Source organism: Ochotona curzoniae, unplaced genomic scaffold, assembly GCF_017591425.1.
Source record: "Ochotona curzoniae isolate NIBS_2020 unplaced genomic scaffold, NIBS_Ocur_1.0 contig_54, whole genome shotgun sequence".
NCBI lineage: Eukaryota > Metazoa > Chordata > Mammalia > Lagomorpha > Ochotonidae > Ochotona > Ochotona curzoniae.
Genome location: NW_024466464.1, coordinates 476,842 through 493,626, shown reverse-complemented (window position 1 = coordinate 493,626; position 16,785 = coordinate 476,842). Strand labels below are relative to the sequence as shown.

The following is a 16,785-nucleotide window of genomic DNA, read 5'->3' as shown; positions in this document are numbered from 1 at the left end:
ATCGTGCTTGGGTCCTGAGGTCTGTCCTTTCCTGTTTCTCATTTGCTGTCTTTTTCTTTTTTAATTGGAAATGCAGATTGGATTTACACAAAAGAGAGACAGAAAGACCTTCCATCTGCTGATTCACTCTCCAAGTGGCCGCAGTAGCCAGCCAGAGCTGAACTGATCCAATGCCAGGAGCTTCTTTCAGGTCTCCCATGTGGGTGCAGGGTCCCAAGGCTTTGGGCCGTCCTCGATTGCTTTCCCAGGCCACAAGCAGGGAGCTAGATGGGAAGTGGAGCTGCTGGGACCCGCACTGGTACCCATGTGGGATCCTGGTGCTTGCCAGGCGAGGATTTGGCCGCTGACGCATTGCACCGGGCCCCCTTGTTGCCTTTTACGTGTGTTTAAGTTACAGTGGCCAGGGCGATGGTCTCAATGGGAGGAGTCTTCTGTGTTTTGATAATGCAGATTTTCGTTCCTTCCCACCTTGCCTCCCTCTTCTTATTTGTGGTGGGAATGAGCTTTGACAAAGGATCCTTTGTTGATGTAGTGTGCTGCTCCACCGTCTCCTGGTCTGGGCTGCCTGACACCTGTCGCTGTCCCCTTGCCCCTGTGTTCATCATGGTTCTATCTCTGGCGGTTCTTCCTACCACTGGCCTGACGCGGTTTTATTGAGTGGCTCTTTGTGCAGTTTTCTTCAGGTTTCTTTGGTGTAGGGTTTTTGTTCTTAGATTGAGGCGTTACTATTTCCATCAAAATGGGTGGCATTTGGCTAAATTAAACAATTTTATTTTTATACGTCACACAGAGTAAAATTAACTCTCGTGGTGTGAAGTTGTCTGAGTTGGAACTGCCACCTCCCAGCAGTGGCGATGCAGAGCCGCTCTGTGACCCAGAACCCTTCCTTGTGCTGCCCTGTGCAGCTGACCGCGCTGGACGTGTGTCCTCGTCCTGCGGTCTCAGTGCACGGATCTGGGGCCAGCTGCAGATCTCCGTAGAGCTTCCCGACACACTGACCAGTTGCTATTTTGAAATGCTTCTCCTGGTGTTTCATTATGAGTATATTATATTTACAGTGGTTATTTTCAGGGTTATTAGTCTTCTCTCCTGTGGTATTGGATCTGTTAGTACGATCTCCTGGTGTGTTTTACACCACAGAGATTTTACTCGCCAAGTTTACATGTGGATCAGTTTTCATTTGCTCTTTAGCATAATACCCTTTCTCACATCCTTGAACATATGGAAGTACTTATAGTGTCTTTTTTTTTATTAAAGATTTCTTTATTTTTATTGCAAAGTCCAGGTATATATAGAGAGGAGGAGAGACAGAGAGAAAGATCTGTCCAATGATTCACTCCCCAAGCGGTCACAACGGCTGCAGCTGAGCCAATCCGAAGCCAGGAGCCAGGATCTTCTTCTGGGTCTCCCACGTGGGTGCAGGGTCCCAAGGCTTTGGGCCGTCCTCAACTGCTCTCCCAGGCCACAAGCAGGGAGCTGGATGGAAATGGAGCTGCCAGGATTAGAACTGGAGCCCATATGGGATCCTGGCGCATTCACGGCAAGGACTTAAGCTGCTAGGCCACTGTGCCGGGCCCTATAGTGTCTTTTTTTTTAAAAAGATTTATTTATTTTTATTACAAAGTCTGATATACAGAGAGGAGGAGAGACAGAGAGGAAGATCTTCCATCCGATGATTCACACCCCAAGTGAGCGCAATGGCCGGTGCTGTGCTGATCCGGAACTTCTTTCAGGCATCCCATACGGGTGCAGGGTCCCAAGACCTTGGGCCGTTCTCAATTGCTTTCCCAGGCCACAAGCAGGGAGCTGGATGGGAAGTGGAGCTGCTGGGATTAGAACCGGCACCCATATGAGATCCTGGCACGTTTAAGGCGAGGATTTTAGCCACTAGGCCACGCCGCCGGGCCCTAGGTGATGGCTTCTTACTGTTGGAGACAAACAGTAGCACAAGAAAGGATGACACTTATTCACATTCGGAGAAGAGCTGGAGGTTGGGTTTTGCAATTAGAGTATGATTTGCGTGTAATTATGCATCTGCTACAGTAAGAGCTGTTTGACATTGGACATAGTTTTGATTTTCTGAGCCATTTTCCTGGTTTTTTGTTTTGTTTTGTTTAAGATTTATTTCTTCTTTTTTATTGGAAAGTCAGATTTGCTGGTTTCCTTGCCAAATAGCTGCAAAGGCCAGAGCTGAGCCGATCTGAATCCAGAAGCCAGGGGCTTTCTCCAGCCACCCCCCCCCCCCATGGGTGCAGGGTCCCAAGGCTTTGGACTGTCCTTCACTGTTGTCCCAGGCCACAAGCAGGGAGCTGGAAAGGAACTGGAGCAGCTGGGACATGAACTGGTACCCATATGGGATGCCAGCACATACAAGGCAAGGACTTTAGCCACTAGGCTACTGTCGGAGTCCAGCTCCAGCTGAGATCGGAACTCACGAAGGGTGCGTGGATGAGGCGCAAAGAAAGAAAGAGACAGACCACTAGGACTTCATCATCATAATGGACGACGCACAAAAGCTGTCCGCTTTATTTATACAGAATCAGTCAAACTCTGGCTCAGACTTTTTACATCATGGTCAAATGGGTGTTTCTAAAGATAACTCTGCCATTTGTTTCACCTAAGGCTAGGATGTTATTCACCTGGTGCCTGACTAGGAAAAGGTTCTCAATACATGGTGCATATCAATCACTAACACATTCCTACCACAATTACTCTACAGCTTGGTCTTGAGACAGTCAAGGAAGGAAGGGACCTAAAAGATCAAAGAAAGAGGGAAAGAATAGATTCTACTACACCTGAAGTCAGAACACCCTTGATTAGCATAGGATCAAAAGGGGAGTTAGCACCCTTGATTAGCATATTGCCATAGGATGCGGCCATAACAGCAATAACAGCTCTTTGGCTAAAAAACTGGCAACAGCAACATCAGCTTCTAAGCTGCCATTGATATTTAACAGTAACTCCGCAGAGGCAGACAATGCCTAAATAGATTACAGAATTCTCAGCGGGGTTGTCCGGTGTCCATGCAAAAGGAGGCAGAGCTGCATTCAGGTGTTGTAGAGACATCTCCCGGCCTTGCCACACAGCGGGAAGTTCCTTGCGGCCCTGCCTGCAATGGAACCATACTCTTCACACCTTCCTGTCTTCCACATCCATCACACGGACCCCAGCAGGCTACCATACCTGGCCCCCTTTTTCCTGTTTTGTGAAATAGAGCCAATATTCTTATCTCCTAGAGGTGTGACAGAATTAAATAACTGAGTAAAAGTCGATAGCTCCGCGTGTGTCGGTTTGGGAGAGTGGCTGTGTCTGCGGCTGGCTCGGTCTGTGCAGTAGTCATGCCTGGCTCATTGAAGGGTTGTCCTCTGTCCCCTTTCAGGTCACGCAGAAGGATTTTGTATGATGTGTACGATGCAAGCACACATCACCCAGGCGCTCAGCAATCCCGGGGATGTGATCAAGCCCATGTTTGTCATCAACGAGATGCGCCGTAAGTACCGACGGGGGGAGGTCCTCTCATCTGCTGTCGGGGGAGGTCCTCTCGTCTGCTGTCGGGGGAGGTCCTCTCACCTGCTGTCGGGGAGGTCCTCTCACCTGCTGTCGGGGAGGTCCTCTCACCTGCTGTCGGGGAGGTCCTCTCACCTGCTGTCCGGGGAGGTCCTCTCACCTGCTGTCGGGGGAGGTCCTCTCATCTGCTGTCGGGGGAGGTCCTCTCATCTGCTGTCGGGGGAGGTCCTCTCATCTGCTGTCGGGGGAGGTCCTCTCATCTGCTGTCGGGGGAGGTCCTCTCATCTGCTGTCGGGGGAGGTCCTCTCACCTGCTGTCCGGGGAGGTCCTCTCACCTGCTGTCGGGGGAGGTCCTCTCACCTGCTGTCGGGGGAGGTCCTCTCATCTGCTGTCGGGGGAGGTCCTCTCATCTGCTGTCGGGGGAGGTCCTCTCACCTGCTGTCGGGGAGGTCCTCTCGTCTGCTGTCGGGGAGGTCCTCTCACCTGCTGTCGGGGGAGGTCCTCTCATCTGCTGTCGGGGGAGGTCCTCTCATCTGCTGTCGGGGGAGGTCCTCTCACCTGCTGTCGGGGAGGTCCTCTCGTCTGCTGTCGGGGAGGTCCTCTCACCTGCTGTCGGGGGAGGTCCTCTCATCTGCTGTCGGGGGAGGTCCTCTCGTCTGCTGTCGGGGGAGGTCCTCTCACCTGCTGTCGGGGGAGGTCCTCTCACCTGCTGTCGGGGGAGGTCCTCTCACGTCTGCTGTTGGTGGTCTGTGCTAATGGCCCAACTGGCCGAGTTACCATCTTGTGCTACAACACAAACAGTACATTTTATCAACACGGAGATGCCTTTAGTAACATTTTAGCTAAATTATTTCTGTGTTCATTTTGAAATCTTTAACCAATAAAGACAGTATAATAAGATAGTATTCAGTTTAATATAGGCAGCTTTCATATTATTTTAAATTATGCTTGCCAATAAAATGATTTTCTTAGTGTTTTTTTTCCTACAGTTGAATTTCAGATTAATACTGTAATATTGCTTTCTTTTTTTATTTTTTTAATTTTTAAAAAAGATTTATTTTATTTTTATTGGAAAGGCAGATATACAGACAGGAGAGATAGGAAGTTCTTTCGTCCAATGATTCACTCCCCAGGCGGCCGCAATGGCTGGAGCTGAGCCAATCCGAAGGCAGGAGCTTCTTCCGGGTCTCCCACGCGGGTGCAGGGTCCCAAAGCCTTGAGCCGTCCTCGACTGCTTTCCCAGGCCACAGGCAGGGAGCTGCATGGGAAGCAGGGCTTCCGGGATTAGAACTGGTGCCATATGGGATCCCGGGCGTGCAAGGCGAGGACCTTAACCACTGCGCCACCTGCGCCAGGCCCAGTATTGCTTTGTTTTTGTACATTTTTAAAAGTCTGTTTTATTTTATTTGAAATACAGAGTGAGAGTACTTCTGAGGTGCTCTTCAGAGCCAGGGCTGGGTCGGGCAAAGCCAGGAGGCCATGGCTCCATTGCGGTAGCTCTGTGTGGAGGGAATCCGAAGCCAGGAGCCAGGAGCTTCTTCCGGGTCTCCCACGCGGGTGCAGGAACCCAAGATTTTGGGCTGGGCCATCCTGTGGTGCTTTCCCAGGCCACAAGCAGGGAGCTGGATGGGAAGTGGAGCAGCCGGGACACGAACCGGTGCCCACATGGGATCCTGGTGCATGCAAGGTGAGGACTTTAGCCACTCGGCTACCATGCCGGGCCCAAAAATATAATTCTTAATGTGATATGTAACTTGTTAATTGTGGCTGTGGATAATTGCTGCTTTTGTTTAAGGAGCTACTAAAGAGTAAAGATTACACTGGCTGTGGGCCGGCATTGTGACGGAGTGGGGAAGCTGTGCCTGAGGTGCCAGCGCCCCGTGCTTCTGCAGTGTGAGTCCCACTGTTCCATTGGTGACCAGTTCGTTAAGGCACGTGGGAAAGCAGCAGCACATTGCCCAGTGCTTGTGTCCCTGCCTCCTGCGCGGGACGCTCTGGCTCAGAACTCATCAGCTCACCCGTCCGGCCATTTGGCGAGTGACTCGAAGGGTGGAAGATTGCTCAGTCTCCTTCCGTTCCACCTCTCATTTGGGTTGTCCAGTAGGACAGAAGCCTTTTCTTCATCCAGGCGTCTGACTGGGTGATAGGCAGAGGTGTGCAGCGTGTGTAACAGGCAGTTGGACAGATTTGAGTGCTTGTGCATGTGTTTATTTTTATGTGTGATAGTGGGCATTGATAATATTTTTACATCTGGTGAGTTTGTTTTTTTAAGGCTTGCTTAGTTAGATCTTCCATTAGATAAAGAGAAAAATGTTCGGGCCCAGCAGTGTGGCCTAGTGGCTAAAGTCCTCGCCTTGAACTTGCCAGGATCCCATATGGGCACCAGTTCTAATCCTGGCAGCTCCACTTCCCATCCAGCTTCCTGCTTGTGGCCTGGGAAAGCAATTGAGGACGGCCCAAGGTCTTGGGACCCTGCACCCGCGTGGGAGACCCAGAAGAGGCTCCTGGCTTCGGATCGGCATAGCATGGGCCATTGCACTCACTTGGGGAGTGAATCGTCGGATGGAAGATCTTCCTCTCTGTCTCTCCTCCTCTCTGTATATCTGACTTTGTAATGAAAATAAGTCTTTAAAAAAAGAGAGAGAGAGAAATCTTCCAGTTTACTCTCCACGTGGCCAAAATGGCTGTGCCTGAGGCAGGCCGGAGCCAGGAGGCTGGAATTTCACCTGGATCGTCCTTGCAGTCGGCATGTTTGTGTTTTGCTTTCCCAGGTGTATTGCAGGGAGCAGGACTCAAAGTGAACAACTGGCCCTTGAACCTGCACTCACATGGGCTGCTGATATCAACAGGTGGCTCTTTAACTCATTGCGCTTACAGAGACCCCTAAATATAGTCTCTCTTTGTTTTGAAAGATTTATTTTTATTGGAAAGGCAGAATTACAAAGAGAAAGAGTGACAGAGAAAGATCTTCCACCCACTGGTTCGCTCCCCAAGTTGCCACAACGGCCAGAGCTGAGCTGATGCGAAACCAGGAACAAGAAGCTTCCTCCAGGTCTCCCATGTGGATGCAGGGTTTTGGGCTGTCCTCTGCTGCTTTCCCAGGCCACAGGCAGGGAGCTGGATAGGAAGTGGAGCAGCCAGGACACGAACCAGCACCCGTATGGGATGGCAGGGCTTGGAGGTTGAAGATTAGCCAGTTGAGCCATCGTGCTGGCTCTAAACCGAGTCTAAGGAAATTATCATGGTGCAGCTAAGTAGATCACTGGGGTAGATTTCCTTTTTAAAGGTTTTATTTATTTATTTAGAAAGTCAGAGTCAGAGAGGGCTTCTGTCTGCTGATTCGCTTCCTAGATGGCTGCAGTGGCCAGCACTGGGCCAGGCGAAAGCTGGGAGCTTCATCCAGGTTTCCCTGGTGGGTGGCAGGGGCCCAAACGCTTGGGTCATTCCCCACTCCATTTTCCAGGCCATTAGCAGCAGTCCTGCTTGGAAGTGGAGCACCTGGGCGTGTCATTGCCCCTAGGGGATGCCCCCCAAGGCGGCAGCTTTACCTGCCAACCACGACGCCTCCGGAGGACAGGATTCCGATAGGCTTGCGTGTGTTTTCCGTGGTTCTCTCCACGAGGCCTAGCAGTGGATTGAACGTGTGTGCACAGGATGACATCTGACCAACTTTGTTACGGTGCGTGTGCTGTTGGATTTAGTGATCTCTACTTTGGTTCATGTGCTAAGGATGTGCAGCAACGTGTGGACCTGCAGGAACTGCAGTCCCCTCGCGGGCTGCCGGGGGCTGCAGGGTACAGTCCGACTGCTAGTGCCGTTTCTCCAAAAAGTAGTTTTTCAGGAGTTTGCTGTTCTGAGTATTATCACAAGGTATAACTCCTAGGTACAGCTAGGCGTAACATGGATGACCAAGCCTTGTCTTGCTCAAATCTCACAGGGATAGCCCGACACTTCCGTTTTGGAAACCAAGAGGATGCCCATGAGTTCCTTCAGTACACTGTCGACGCTATGCAAAAAGCATGCTTGAATGGCAGCAATAAGTGAGTACCAGATAGGCCCCGTTGCTTGGTCCTCGCGCCGGAAGGCCCGGCTCTGGGCTGGCCTCCCCGTCCGCCTTGTAGGACCTCTTCTCCAGTGGATCTGTGTGACTCTTTAGTTGAAACCTACCAAGGGGTGCTCGTTGTGACGATCTGAATTCAGTGCCAGGAAATGAATGTTGGTCTACCAACTATTTTTTTAAAAAATAATTTGTTGGAGAAAGAAAAAGAAGTGCTGGGGGCTCCCATTTGTTGATTGACTCTCAGATGTCCCCAACAGCAGGGCTTGGCTAGGCCGAAGCTCGAATGTTGAGAACGTTTCCCAGGGACCTAAGGACTTGAGCCGTTCGAGGGTGTGCTTGAGTGAGCCAGGGTCTGCCCTGTGCCTCGGGACACCCGACTTGAGCAGTGCCTTCCCTGCTGGGTTCCTGGCCAGCACAGCGGCTGAGTGGCAGCACACCTTTGGGTCTTGCCTGGCCCTTCCTCTGTTGACCGCCACTGTGGTTCACCTGAATTCTTTCTCTTTGCCTCCCTCCCTTCTTCCTTTTTTTTTGGAAGGCAGAGTTAGAGGGAGATCTTTCATCCACTGGTTTACTGCTCAGATAGTCACACTGGACAGAAGTCCAGAGCTTCTCCAGGGCTCGCACTGGTTGCAGGGCTCAAGCACTTGGGTTTTCTTCCACTGCTTTCGTTAAGCAAAGGAGTGAGCTGGATTGGAGTTAGGCAGTGGGGGACTCAAACTGGTGCCCGCATGGGATGCCATTGTGCTGAGTGGCAGCTCCACCTGCTATGGCATGGCAGCAGTTTTAACGTGCTAGGCCAACGTGCTGGCCCCTCTCCCCTCCTTGTCGCTCTCCCGTCCCTCTCCCACTCTCTAGGATCAGATACCAGGAGGCTTCTTCCTTGAAGCCTGAATGCAGACTGAGGAGGGCCGGCTGGAAGAGCCCGGCGGTCCGGCCTTGGGCGGGGCTGCTGTCTTCCTTTGGAGAGAGCCGCCCGCCCTGCAGCCACTGCGCCTGCGCAGACCACAGCCCTGTGGGGGTGTCTGCCCAGCTGCTTGCTTCAGTCCTGGGTTTCTGCCTGGAGTTCGGGACCCCCCTAATGCCGGCCTCTATACTGCCTCTTTGCACACGCCTGGCTCCCTGCAGGCCTCACTGTTGTGGCTGGGCAGGACTGCGCTCTGCCCTGCGTGCTGAGCTCTTTATGTTTGGGGGGTCTCTCCTGTTTGAATTCTCTGTAACTGTGACGTCTGGTCGTGTCATCCATGTCGATGCCAGAGCTCGTCTCCCAACTCCGCTGTTTGGATGTTTTTCAGGTTAGACAGACACACCCAGGCCACCACATTGGTTTGTCAGATATTTGGAGGATACCTAAGGTCCAGAGGTAAAGTTTTCTTTGTGCGTGTGTGTGGTTTCCCAGAATGCACGCCCTGGGTAATGACGAGAGCTCCGCCACACTCCTCCCCGCCACACTCCTCCCCTCCACACTCCTCCCCGCCACACTCCTCCCCGCCACACTCCTCCCCTCCACACTCCTCCCCTCCACACTCCTCCCCTCCACACTCCTCCCCTCCACACTCCTCCCCGCCACACTCCTCCCCTCCACACTCCTCCCGGCCACACTCCTCCCCTCCACACTCCTCCCTGCCACACTCCTCCCCTCCACACTCCTCCCGGCCACACTCCTCCCCTCCACACTCCTCCCCGCCACTCTCCTCCCGGCCACACTCCTCCCCTCCACACTCCTCCCCTCCACACTCCTCCCCTCCACACTCCTCCCCTCCACACTCCTCCCCGCCACACTCCTCCCGGCCACACTCCTCCCCTCCACACTCCTCCCCTCCACACTCCTCCCCTCCACACTCCTCCCCGCCACACTCCTCCCCTCCACACTCCTCCCGGCCACACTCCTCCCCTCCACACTCCTCCCTGCCACACTCCTCCCCTCCACACTCCTCCCGGCCACACTCCTCCCCTCCACACTCCTCCCCGCCACACTCCTCCCGGCCACACTCCTCCCCTCCACACTCCTCCCCTCCACACTCCTCCCCGCCACACTCCTCCCCGCCACACTCCTCCCCGCCACACTCCTCCCCGGCAGCCCCTGCGCCAGTCTGGGGGCACGCGGGGCTGGGCGTGACTTCTGTCTGTATTTGCATGTCAGTGACCTCTGGTAATTGAGCCCAGAAGGTCTAGCAGGCTTGCCCAGTGGCAGTAGTGGTGACGCCGAGGTTGGTGGTGGTGTCACCGCTGGTGCGTCTTGGCATGCCCGTGCCGCCTGCCCTTCTGTCTGAGTGCAAGTGTGCGCACACGCAGCCATCCACACCTCGTCGCTGTGCGTGTGCGTTACACACTTTAATACTGCTGTGGTGTGCTTCCCAGATGTAACAACTTGTAGTCCAACCATTAGTGTATAAGGATCCAAATTTATGACACAAACCCATTGTGTAGTCTGCATTAAAAAGCATTTTTGTCTAGTCCAATGGAGAAAAATTGTATTCTGTGCAATTTTTGGTTTGAAATGATATTTGTATTCTGTTATTTCAAGGTTTTCTTTGCTTATCTTTGACATTCTTTTTTATTTCAGTCAAATGTTTAAATTGCAAGGGCGTTTCTGATACTTTTGATCCATATCTTGATATTACATTGGAGATAAAGGTAAGCTCCAGAAGTCTTGTTTGGTTAAGCCTAAGGCATGTTGTCTCGTATAACTGTAGTCTGTGTATGATTTATGCTTGTTAGAGGTTAGAGTTGAAACTGTTGACTTGATGGCTCTCCTTTGGAGGTGATTATGTAAACGTGATGAGTGGACAATACAGAGACCTGCGTTGGCACCGCTAGCCCTCCTGTGGTGACCCAGTGGGCTGCCGGGTGGCACGTGGGCCTCGCGCCTGGTGGCACTGGCTGCGCCGTGCTGCTTGCACACCCTGCCCTGGATTCTTTTCAGTGGCGTGGGTCCTGCTCCAGAATATATTATTTGTTTTTTCTACAAAACAAGGTTATGCCTGATCTGTCTGGCCACGTGGTGTCTGTGATCCTGGGGGAGCCCGTTCTGCACACGTGTGTTGTTTGGGTGCTCCTGTGCAGGTCCAGCACTGTGGACGCAGTGTTAGCTGGATTCTTCATGGACACTTGTTTTCAGTTTCACGCTCTCTTGATTGATGCTCCAGCTAGCAACCTCTTTACATGTGTTGGTTCTCTTTAAGCTGCTTCTATTTTGATGGGAGGGCAAAGATGAAGCGTGTAGGTAGAGGGGAGTGACCGTGACCGAGGACAGGCTTTCTGTAGCGTCCTGTGTCGGTCGTCTGCGGCTCTGCCTCGCTCCCGGGCAGCGCGGGTGACGTGCGTGCTTTCTCGTCCCAGGCCGCGCAGAGCGTGAACAAGGCCTTGGAGCAGTTTGTGAAGCCGGAGCAGCTGGACGGAGAGAACTCCTACAAGTGCAGCAAGTACGATGGTGTGACTGGGAAGCCTCTGCCAGCCGCCCCGCTCCCAGCCTGGGGCCTGGGGAGACCAGACGCTGTAGCCCGAGGTGCTGGAAGGACGCGGCGTGCTGCCTCTCAGCTCCCTCCTCCTAGCCCTGAGGAGCCTGGCACCTGCTTGCTGGCACGCGTGGCTGCGGCAGGCTCTCCCGTGGCCTGTAGCTGCGCCTGTGCCCGTGGCTGGAGCCACTTCCTGCCTGACTTGGCTGAGAGGGCTTGTGGTGGCAGGCCGCTTTGTCCCAGCTTAGTTGAGCGCTCTCTGTGGCATAGGAGACTCAAGTTTTGGTTCATAGCTATCGGGAACCTTGGGTTTTGATGATTCATTTCCCCAAAAATGAAGAGAACCTTTTCTAAAAAGAGATTTGTTTTTGCTTAAGAGGGGCGTTTACAGAGAGAAGGAGAGACAGAGAAAGATCAGTAATCAAGGATTCTCTTTGGAAGTGGCTGCGGCAGCCAGAGCTGAGCAGTCCGAAGCCAGGAGCCTCTTGCTGAGCTCACATGGGTGCAGGGTCCCGAGGCTTTGGCTGTCCTTCCCAGGGCACAGGCAGGGAGCTGGAAGGGAAGTGGAGCAGTCGGGACAGAAACACATGTCCGCATGAGATGCCAGTGCTGGCACACTGAAGTGTAGGCACTTTTGAGCCATCACACCAGTCCCTGAAGATAGCCAGTGTTTGTTTTTGTTTTCTTTTTCCTTATTTTTGACAATCTTTACATAGTTCATTAGGGTAAAAAGGTTCAAGGACTACAGGAAAGCAGGTAAGGCTATTATTTCCACATTGTTCTTTTCCTGTATCTGGGGTGAAGGGAGAAGCCCCACCCAGTCTCCCACCCATCCCAGGTCCCCGATGCGGGGCATGCTCCGAGGGTCTTGCTCAAGTGGTTTTGATAGTTCAACAGTTCTGAATTGCTGCCAGTCTCGCCACTCCAAGCACGATGAGGTCGCTGCAGAATCCACTGATTGACATAGTCCACCCTAGAGTCTCTGTTTACCCAGTTTTTCACTGCCAACATATGGCTGAGGTGGTTGATTGATTTGTTCTGTCCTCTGTTGTGGTGCCAGGTGTCCTCTGCAGTTTCTGATGGATTGCCATATCCTCCTTGTGCATCTGGTTATGCTGTCCACTGCTCTGTCTGAGCCTCTGAGGAGGCTCGGCTCTGGCACTTGCACTCCATGGCAGACCATGGGTTCTGAGTCCGGCAGTTTGATTGGGGAGATCCCCAAAAGACACTTTGTCTGAGGTGTTCCCAGACCTGATTCTTGTGTATACTTGCAAGTACAGGGCCCGATACAGTCCATCGCCCTGATCAGCTGGTGGTTGCAATTGTTGGGTTGGTTCTGCCTCCAGCCCTGTCTTCCACATGAACCAATGGGTGTTGCAGTGCAACCTGATTCTGCCCAGCACACACTCAGCCCTCACATAAACCAGTGGGAGCTGCAGCCTAGTCGGAGCGACCCACAATAACCCCCACCAGGCCCTGCCTCTGCCCTGGTTCCTGTGCTTGGCAGTATGTGCAGCAGACTAGTCCAGTCTGTCCCACATCCCACACGTCAGTGGACATTGAAACCTAGTTCCACCTAACCAGCTCCACTCTCCAGCCCACACACATGCTGTTGGAAGATAGCCAGTTTTTAAGAAACTCTTGTTTCTGGGCCTGGTACAGTAGCCTAGTGGCTAAATCCTTGCTTTGTATGCGCCAGGATCCTATATGGGCGTTGGTTTGTGTCCCGGCTGTTCACTTCCCATCCAGCTCCCTGCTTGTGGCCTGGGAAAGCAACTGAGGACGGCCCAAAGCTTTGGGACCCTGCACCCCTGTGATACCAGGAAGCAGCTCCTGGCTCAGATTGGCTTAGCCTCAGCCGTTGCGGCCACTGGGGGGTGTGAATCAGCAAGTGGAAGATCTTTCTCTGTGTCCTTCCCTCTGAAATCTGCCTCTCCAAAAAACAAAACAAAACAGAAAAGAAACCCTGGTTTCATGTATCTTGGAGGAGTTCCGCCTCCTGTTACCCTGTTACCAAATGCTCACTTTGGAGGGAAGAGAATCCCCCCCTCCCCTCCCCCTCCCCTCCTCCTCCCCTTCCCCTTCCCTCCCCTCCTTCTCCCCCTCTCCCCCCTCCCCCTCCCCTCCCTCTGACCGTGAGGGTATCCTTTGTGTTGAGTTTCCCTTGGTGTTTCTGATTTCATGTTCCCTTTGTCCTTGGCTCGCTCCCCGGTGTGTTTGGGACTGAGTCACCCTGAGTCTAGCATTCATGGTGGCTTGTGTGACTTGGTATTTCAGAATGATCTTTGCCCATTTTATGCTGATTGAGCAGTCTTTCCCTTTATTTTTCATTTTGCTGTTTTCGCTGTGGGTAGCAGGTGGTGGTGTTTCTGGTGCAGTTGTCTTCTTGTGGAAGCTTAAGATGCTTCAGAGAAGTGCCAGGAAGGCTGACTGCCCGGTAGTCACCATGTTCATCTTTCATCTGTTGCAAGGTGTAAAAAGATGGTTCCTGCGTCCAAGCGGTTCACGATCCACAGGTCCTCCAACGTGCTCACGCTCTCTCTGAAGCGCTTTGCCAACTTCACTGGTGGGAAGATTGCTAAGGTATGGGGTGGGCGTGGTTCACTGCCATGGGGAGCAGGGCTCGGGGTCGGCAGCTGGGAAGGGTCAGGAATGACTTGCTTGAACGGTGTTGTTGATTTTCTGCATTGCTCCATCATGTGAGCCAGTGCTGGGATGTGTGTGTGTGTGTGTGTTGTCACTGCATCGACAAGCTGGTCCTCCAGGGAGAAGGAGTGTGTGCCAGTGCTGTGTGTTGGGCTCCATAGCCAAGCCTTCATTCCAGCGCGGGGGCAGTGGTGGAATCCGCAATCCAAACGAGACTTGCCCTGCTGGAGCTCGCCTCTCTCCCCAGAGCTCGTTTCTGCTTGCACACCTGTTTCCGGCTGGGTTTCCCCTTGAATAATGTGCAAGAGAAATGAGCAGTCCATTCGCAGTTTACTGAAATGTCATGGCTGGGGTCTGCTTTTGCTGTGGTGTTACCATCGGAAGGATTCCCTTACAGGGGGCCCGAACCCGCTGAGAGGAAACGAGTCAGCATAGTGAGATCTCGCCCAGTCCACTCAGCCAGGGTCCTGTGGGTTGGTCATGTCTGAAGGTGGCCCCTGCGCGAGCGGGACGGCCGTGGGTGCTGCCACCCAGCCGCGCTGCGCCCTGCGCGAGTGGGACGGCCGTGGGTGCTGCCGCCCAGCTGCGCTGTGCCCTGCGCGAGTGGGACGGCCGTGGGTGCTGCCACCCAGCCGCGCTGCGCAGGGACGGCCGTGGGTGCTGCCGCCCAGCCGCGCTGCGCCCTGCGCTGCGCAGGGACGGCCGTGGGTGCTGCCGCCCAGCCGCGCTGCGCCCTGCGCGAGCGGGACGGCCGTGGGTGCTGCCGCCCAGCCGCGCTGCGCAGGGACGGCCGTGGGTGCTGCCGCCCAGCCGCGCTGCGCCCTGCGCGAGCAAGACGGCCGTGGGTGCTGCCGCCCAGCCGCGCTGCGCCCTGCGCGAGCGGGACGGCCGTGGGTGCTGCCGCGCTGATGGCCCCCCTCCCGTCGCAGGACGTGAAGTATCCTGAGTACCTCGACATCCGGCCGTACATGTCTCAGCCGAGTGGAGAGCCCATCATTTACGTTCTGTACGCGGTGCTGGTGCACACGGGCTTTAACTGCCATGCTGGCCATTACTTCTGCTACATCAAGGTAAGGGCAGCCGACCTGGCTCGGCACTGCTTCGGCAAATCTGTAAGCAGTGGCATTCCCACAGGCAAGTGGGGCACTGCTGGCGTTCAGGTGTGGGTGTGTGCGGTTCCTGCGCGTCACCCAGCCGCGGTCCGTGGTGAGCCTGACCGCCCTCGCTCGCTGTTGCAGGCCAGCAACGGGCTCTGGTACCAGATGAACGACTCCATCGTGTCCACCAGTGACATCAGATCCGTCCTCAGTCAGCAGGCTTACGTCCTCTTCTACATCAGGTATGTCAGAGCATGCTGTTGGCCGCTTCCCGTCACGCACTCACACTCGGGGCTTGCCCTGAGAGAAGTCTGTCATCCACTTGCTCACTCCCAAATAGCTACGGTGAGCAGGACCAGGCCGGGAAGGGCTGAAGCCGGAGCCGCTTCCTGTCACGTGGGTGCAGGCTCCCCTGGGCCCTCCTCTGCTGCCCTCCCAGGCTCAGTACAGGGAGCTGATTCAGAAGTGGAGCAGTGGACCCGGGTCAGTAGCCTAGTGGCTGAAGTCCTCGTTTTGCCATGCACCGGGATCCCATATGGGCGCTGGTTGGTCCCCTGGCTGCTCCACTTCCCATCCAGCTCCCTGCTTGTGGTTTAGGAAAGCAGTGGAGGATGGCCCAGAGCCTTGGGACCCTGCACCTGCATGGGAGACCCAGAAGCTGCTGGCTCCTGGCTTCGGACTGGTTCAGCTCCAGCCGTTGCGGCTGCTTGGAGAGTGAACCAGCAGACAGATCTTTCCGTCTTTCCTTCTCTCTGTAAATCTGACTTCATTTAAAAAAGATCTTTACATAGTTGATTAGGACTTAAAGGGTCAGGCTTTCCAATAATAAATACATAAATGAATCTTTTTTAAAAAGTTAAAAAGAAAAAGTGGAGCAGCGGGGACTGGCACCAGCGGGGACTGGCACCAGCGGCCACTGGCTGCCAGCTCTGCATGCGAGGTCCTAACCTGATGTGTGACATCACCAGCCCCTCAGTGGTTTTTTAAAACAGGCACTTTTGGGCTGGTGCTGTGGTGTAGCAGGTAAAGCTGCTGCTCGTTGGGGGCATCCCTTATACACCAGTTCAGGACCCGGCTGCTGCACTCCAGCCCCGCTCCCTGCCTGTGGCCTGGGAGAGCAGCGGAGGACGGCCCAAGGCCTTGGACTCCTGTACCCACCTGGGAGACCCAGAGGAAACCCCTGGCTCCTGGCTCCAGCCTGGCCTAGGCTTGGCTGTTGCAGCTGTTTCGTGGCCAGTGGCCAGTGGGAGGACTCTTGTCTTCTGTCTCAGGCTTTCCCTCTCCCTCTGTGTAACTCTGCTTTTCTAAATAAATAAATAAATACATCTTAAAACGAACCAGCCCAGAAGCTTCTTGATGACTTTGCCATGTGCTGGAGAGCAGGGAGGCTGGTCTGAGTTCCCTTCACCTGGGCAGGTGCAGAGAGAGGGACGGGCGTGGGCCAGGAGGGCAGGTGCCTTCCGAGGGTGGCTGGCAGCTCTGAGCCCTGCCTGGCCCCGCCCACCGCTGGGCGCAGGCGCTCGGGCCAGCCCTGGAGTGTCAGCGCTCACCCCGAAGGGCTCGGCCGCGGGCCTGGACTGGCTGACCCACGTTTTGGAGAAAACGCTAATGCGTCCTCCAAAATGTCTTGATTCAGTGGTGAAAAATGGAGAACTCGCTCGTATGTCCAGCTGTGGACATGACACACCCAGATGTTGGGGTGCCGTGTGGCTAGCAGGAGCGTAGCCATGATGTCATGACACACCCAGATGTTGGGGTGCCGTGTGGCTAGCAGGAGCGTAGCCATGATGTCATGACACACCCAGATGTTGGGGTGCCGTGTGGCTAGCAGGAGCGTAGCCATGATGTTGTGACACACCCAGATGTTGGGGTGCTGTGTGGCTAGCAGGAGCGTAGCCATGATGTTGTGACACACCCAGATGTTGGGGTGCTGTGTGGCTAGCAGGAGCGTAGCCATGATGTCATGACACACCCAGATGTTGGGGTGCTGTGTGGCTAGCAGGAGCGTAGCCATGATGTG

General features: G+C 54.2%; 1 protein-coding gene across 1 annotated transcript in view; it reads left to right on the top strand.

Annotated features, from left to right (window-relative positions):
• The window catches only part of USP42 (ubiquitin specific peptidase 42), a 47,402-nt gene that overhangs the window by 21,556 nt on the left and 9,061 nt on the right, over positions 1 to 16,785 (top strand). Inside the window, exons 4-11 of the mRNA XM_040989982.1 lie at positions 3,380 to 3,490; positions 7,445 to 7,547; positions 8,860 to 8,927; positions 10,131 to 10,201; positions 10,907 to 10,989; positions 13,494 to 13,605; positions 14,598 to 14,738; positions 14,907 to 15,007. Of these exons, the coding sequence (XP_040845916.1) occupies positions 3,380 to 3,490; positions 7,445 to 7,547; positions 8,860 to 8,927; positions 10,131 to 10,201; positions 10,907 to 10,989; positions 13,494 to 13,605; positions 14,598 to 14,738; positions 14,907 to 15,007 (790 nt within the window). The remainder of the gene's footprint in view (positions 1 to 3,379; positions 3,491 to 7,444; positions 7,548 to 8,859; positions 8,928 to 10,130; positions 10,202 to 10,906; positions 10,990 to 13,493; positions 13,606 to 14,597; positions 14,739 to 14,906; positions 15,008 to 16,785) is intronic.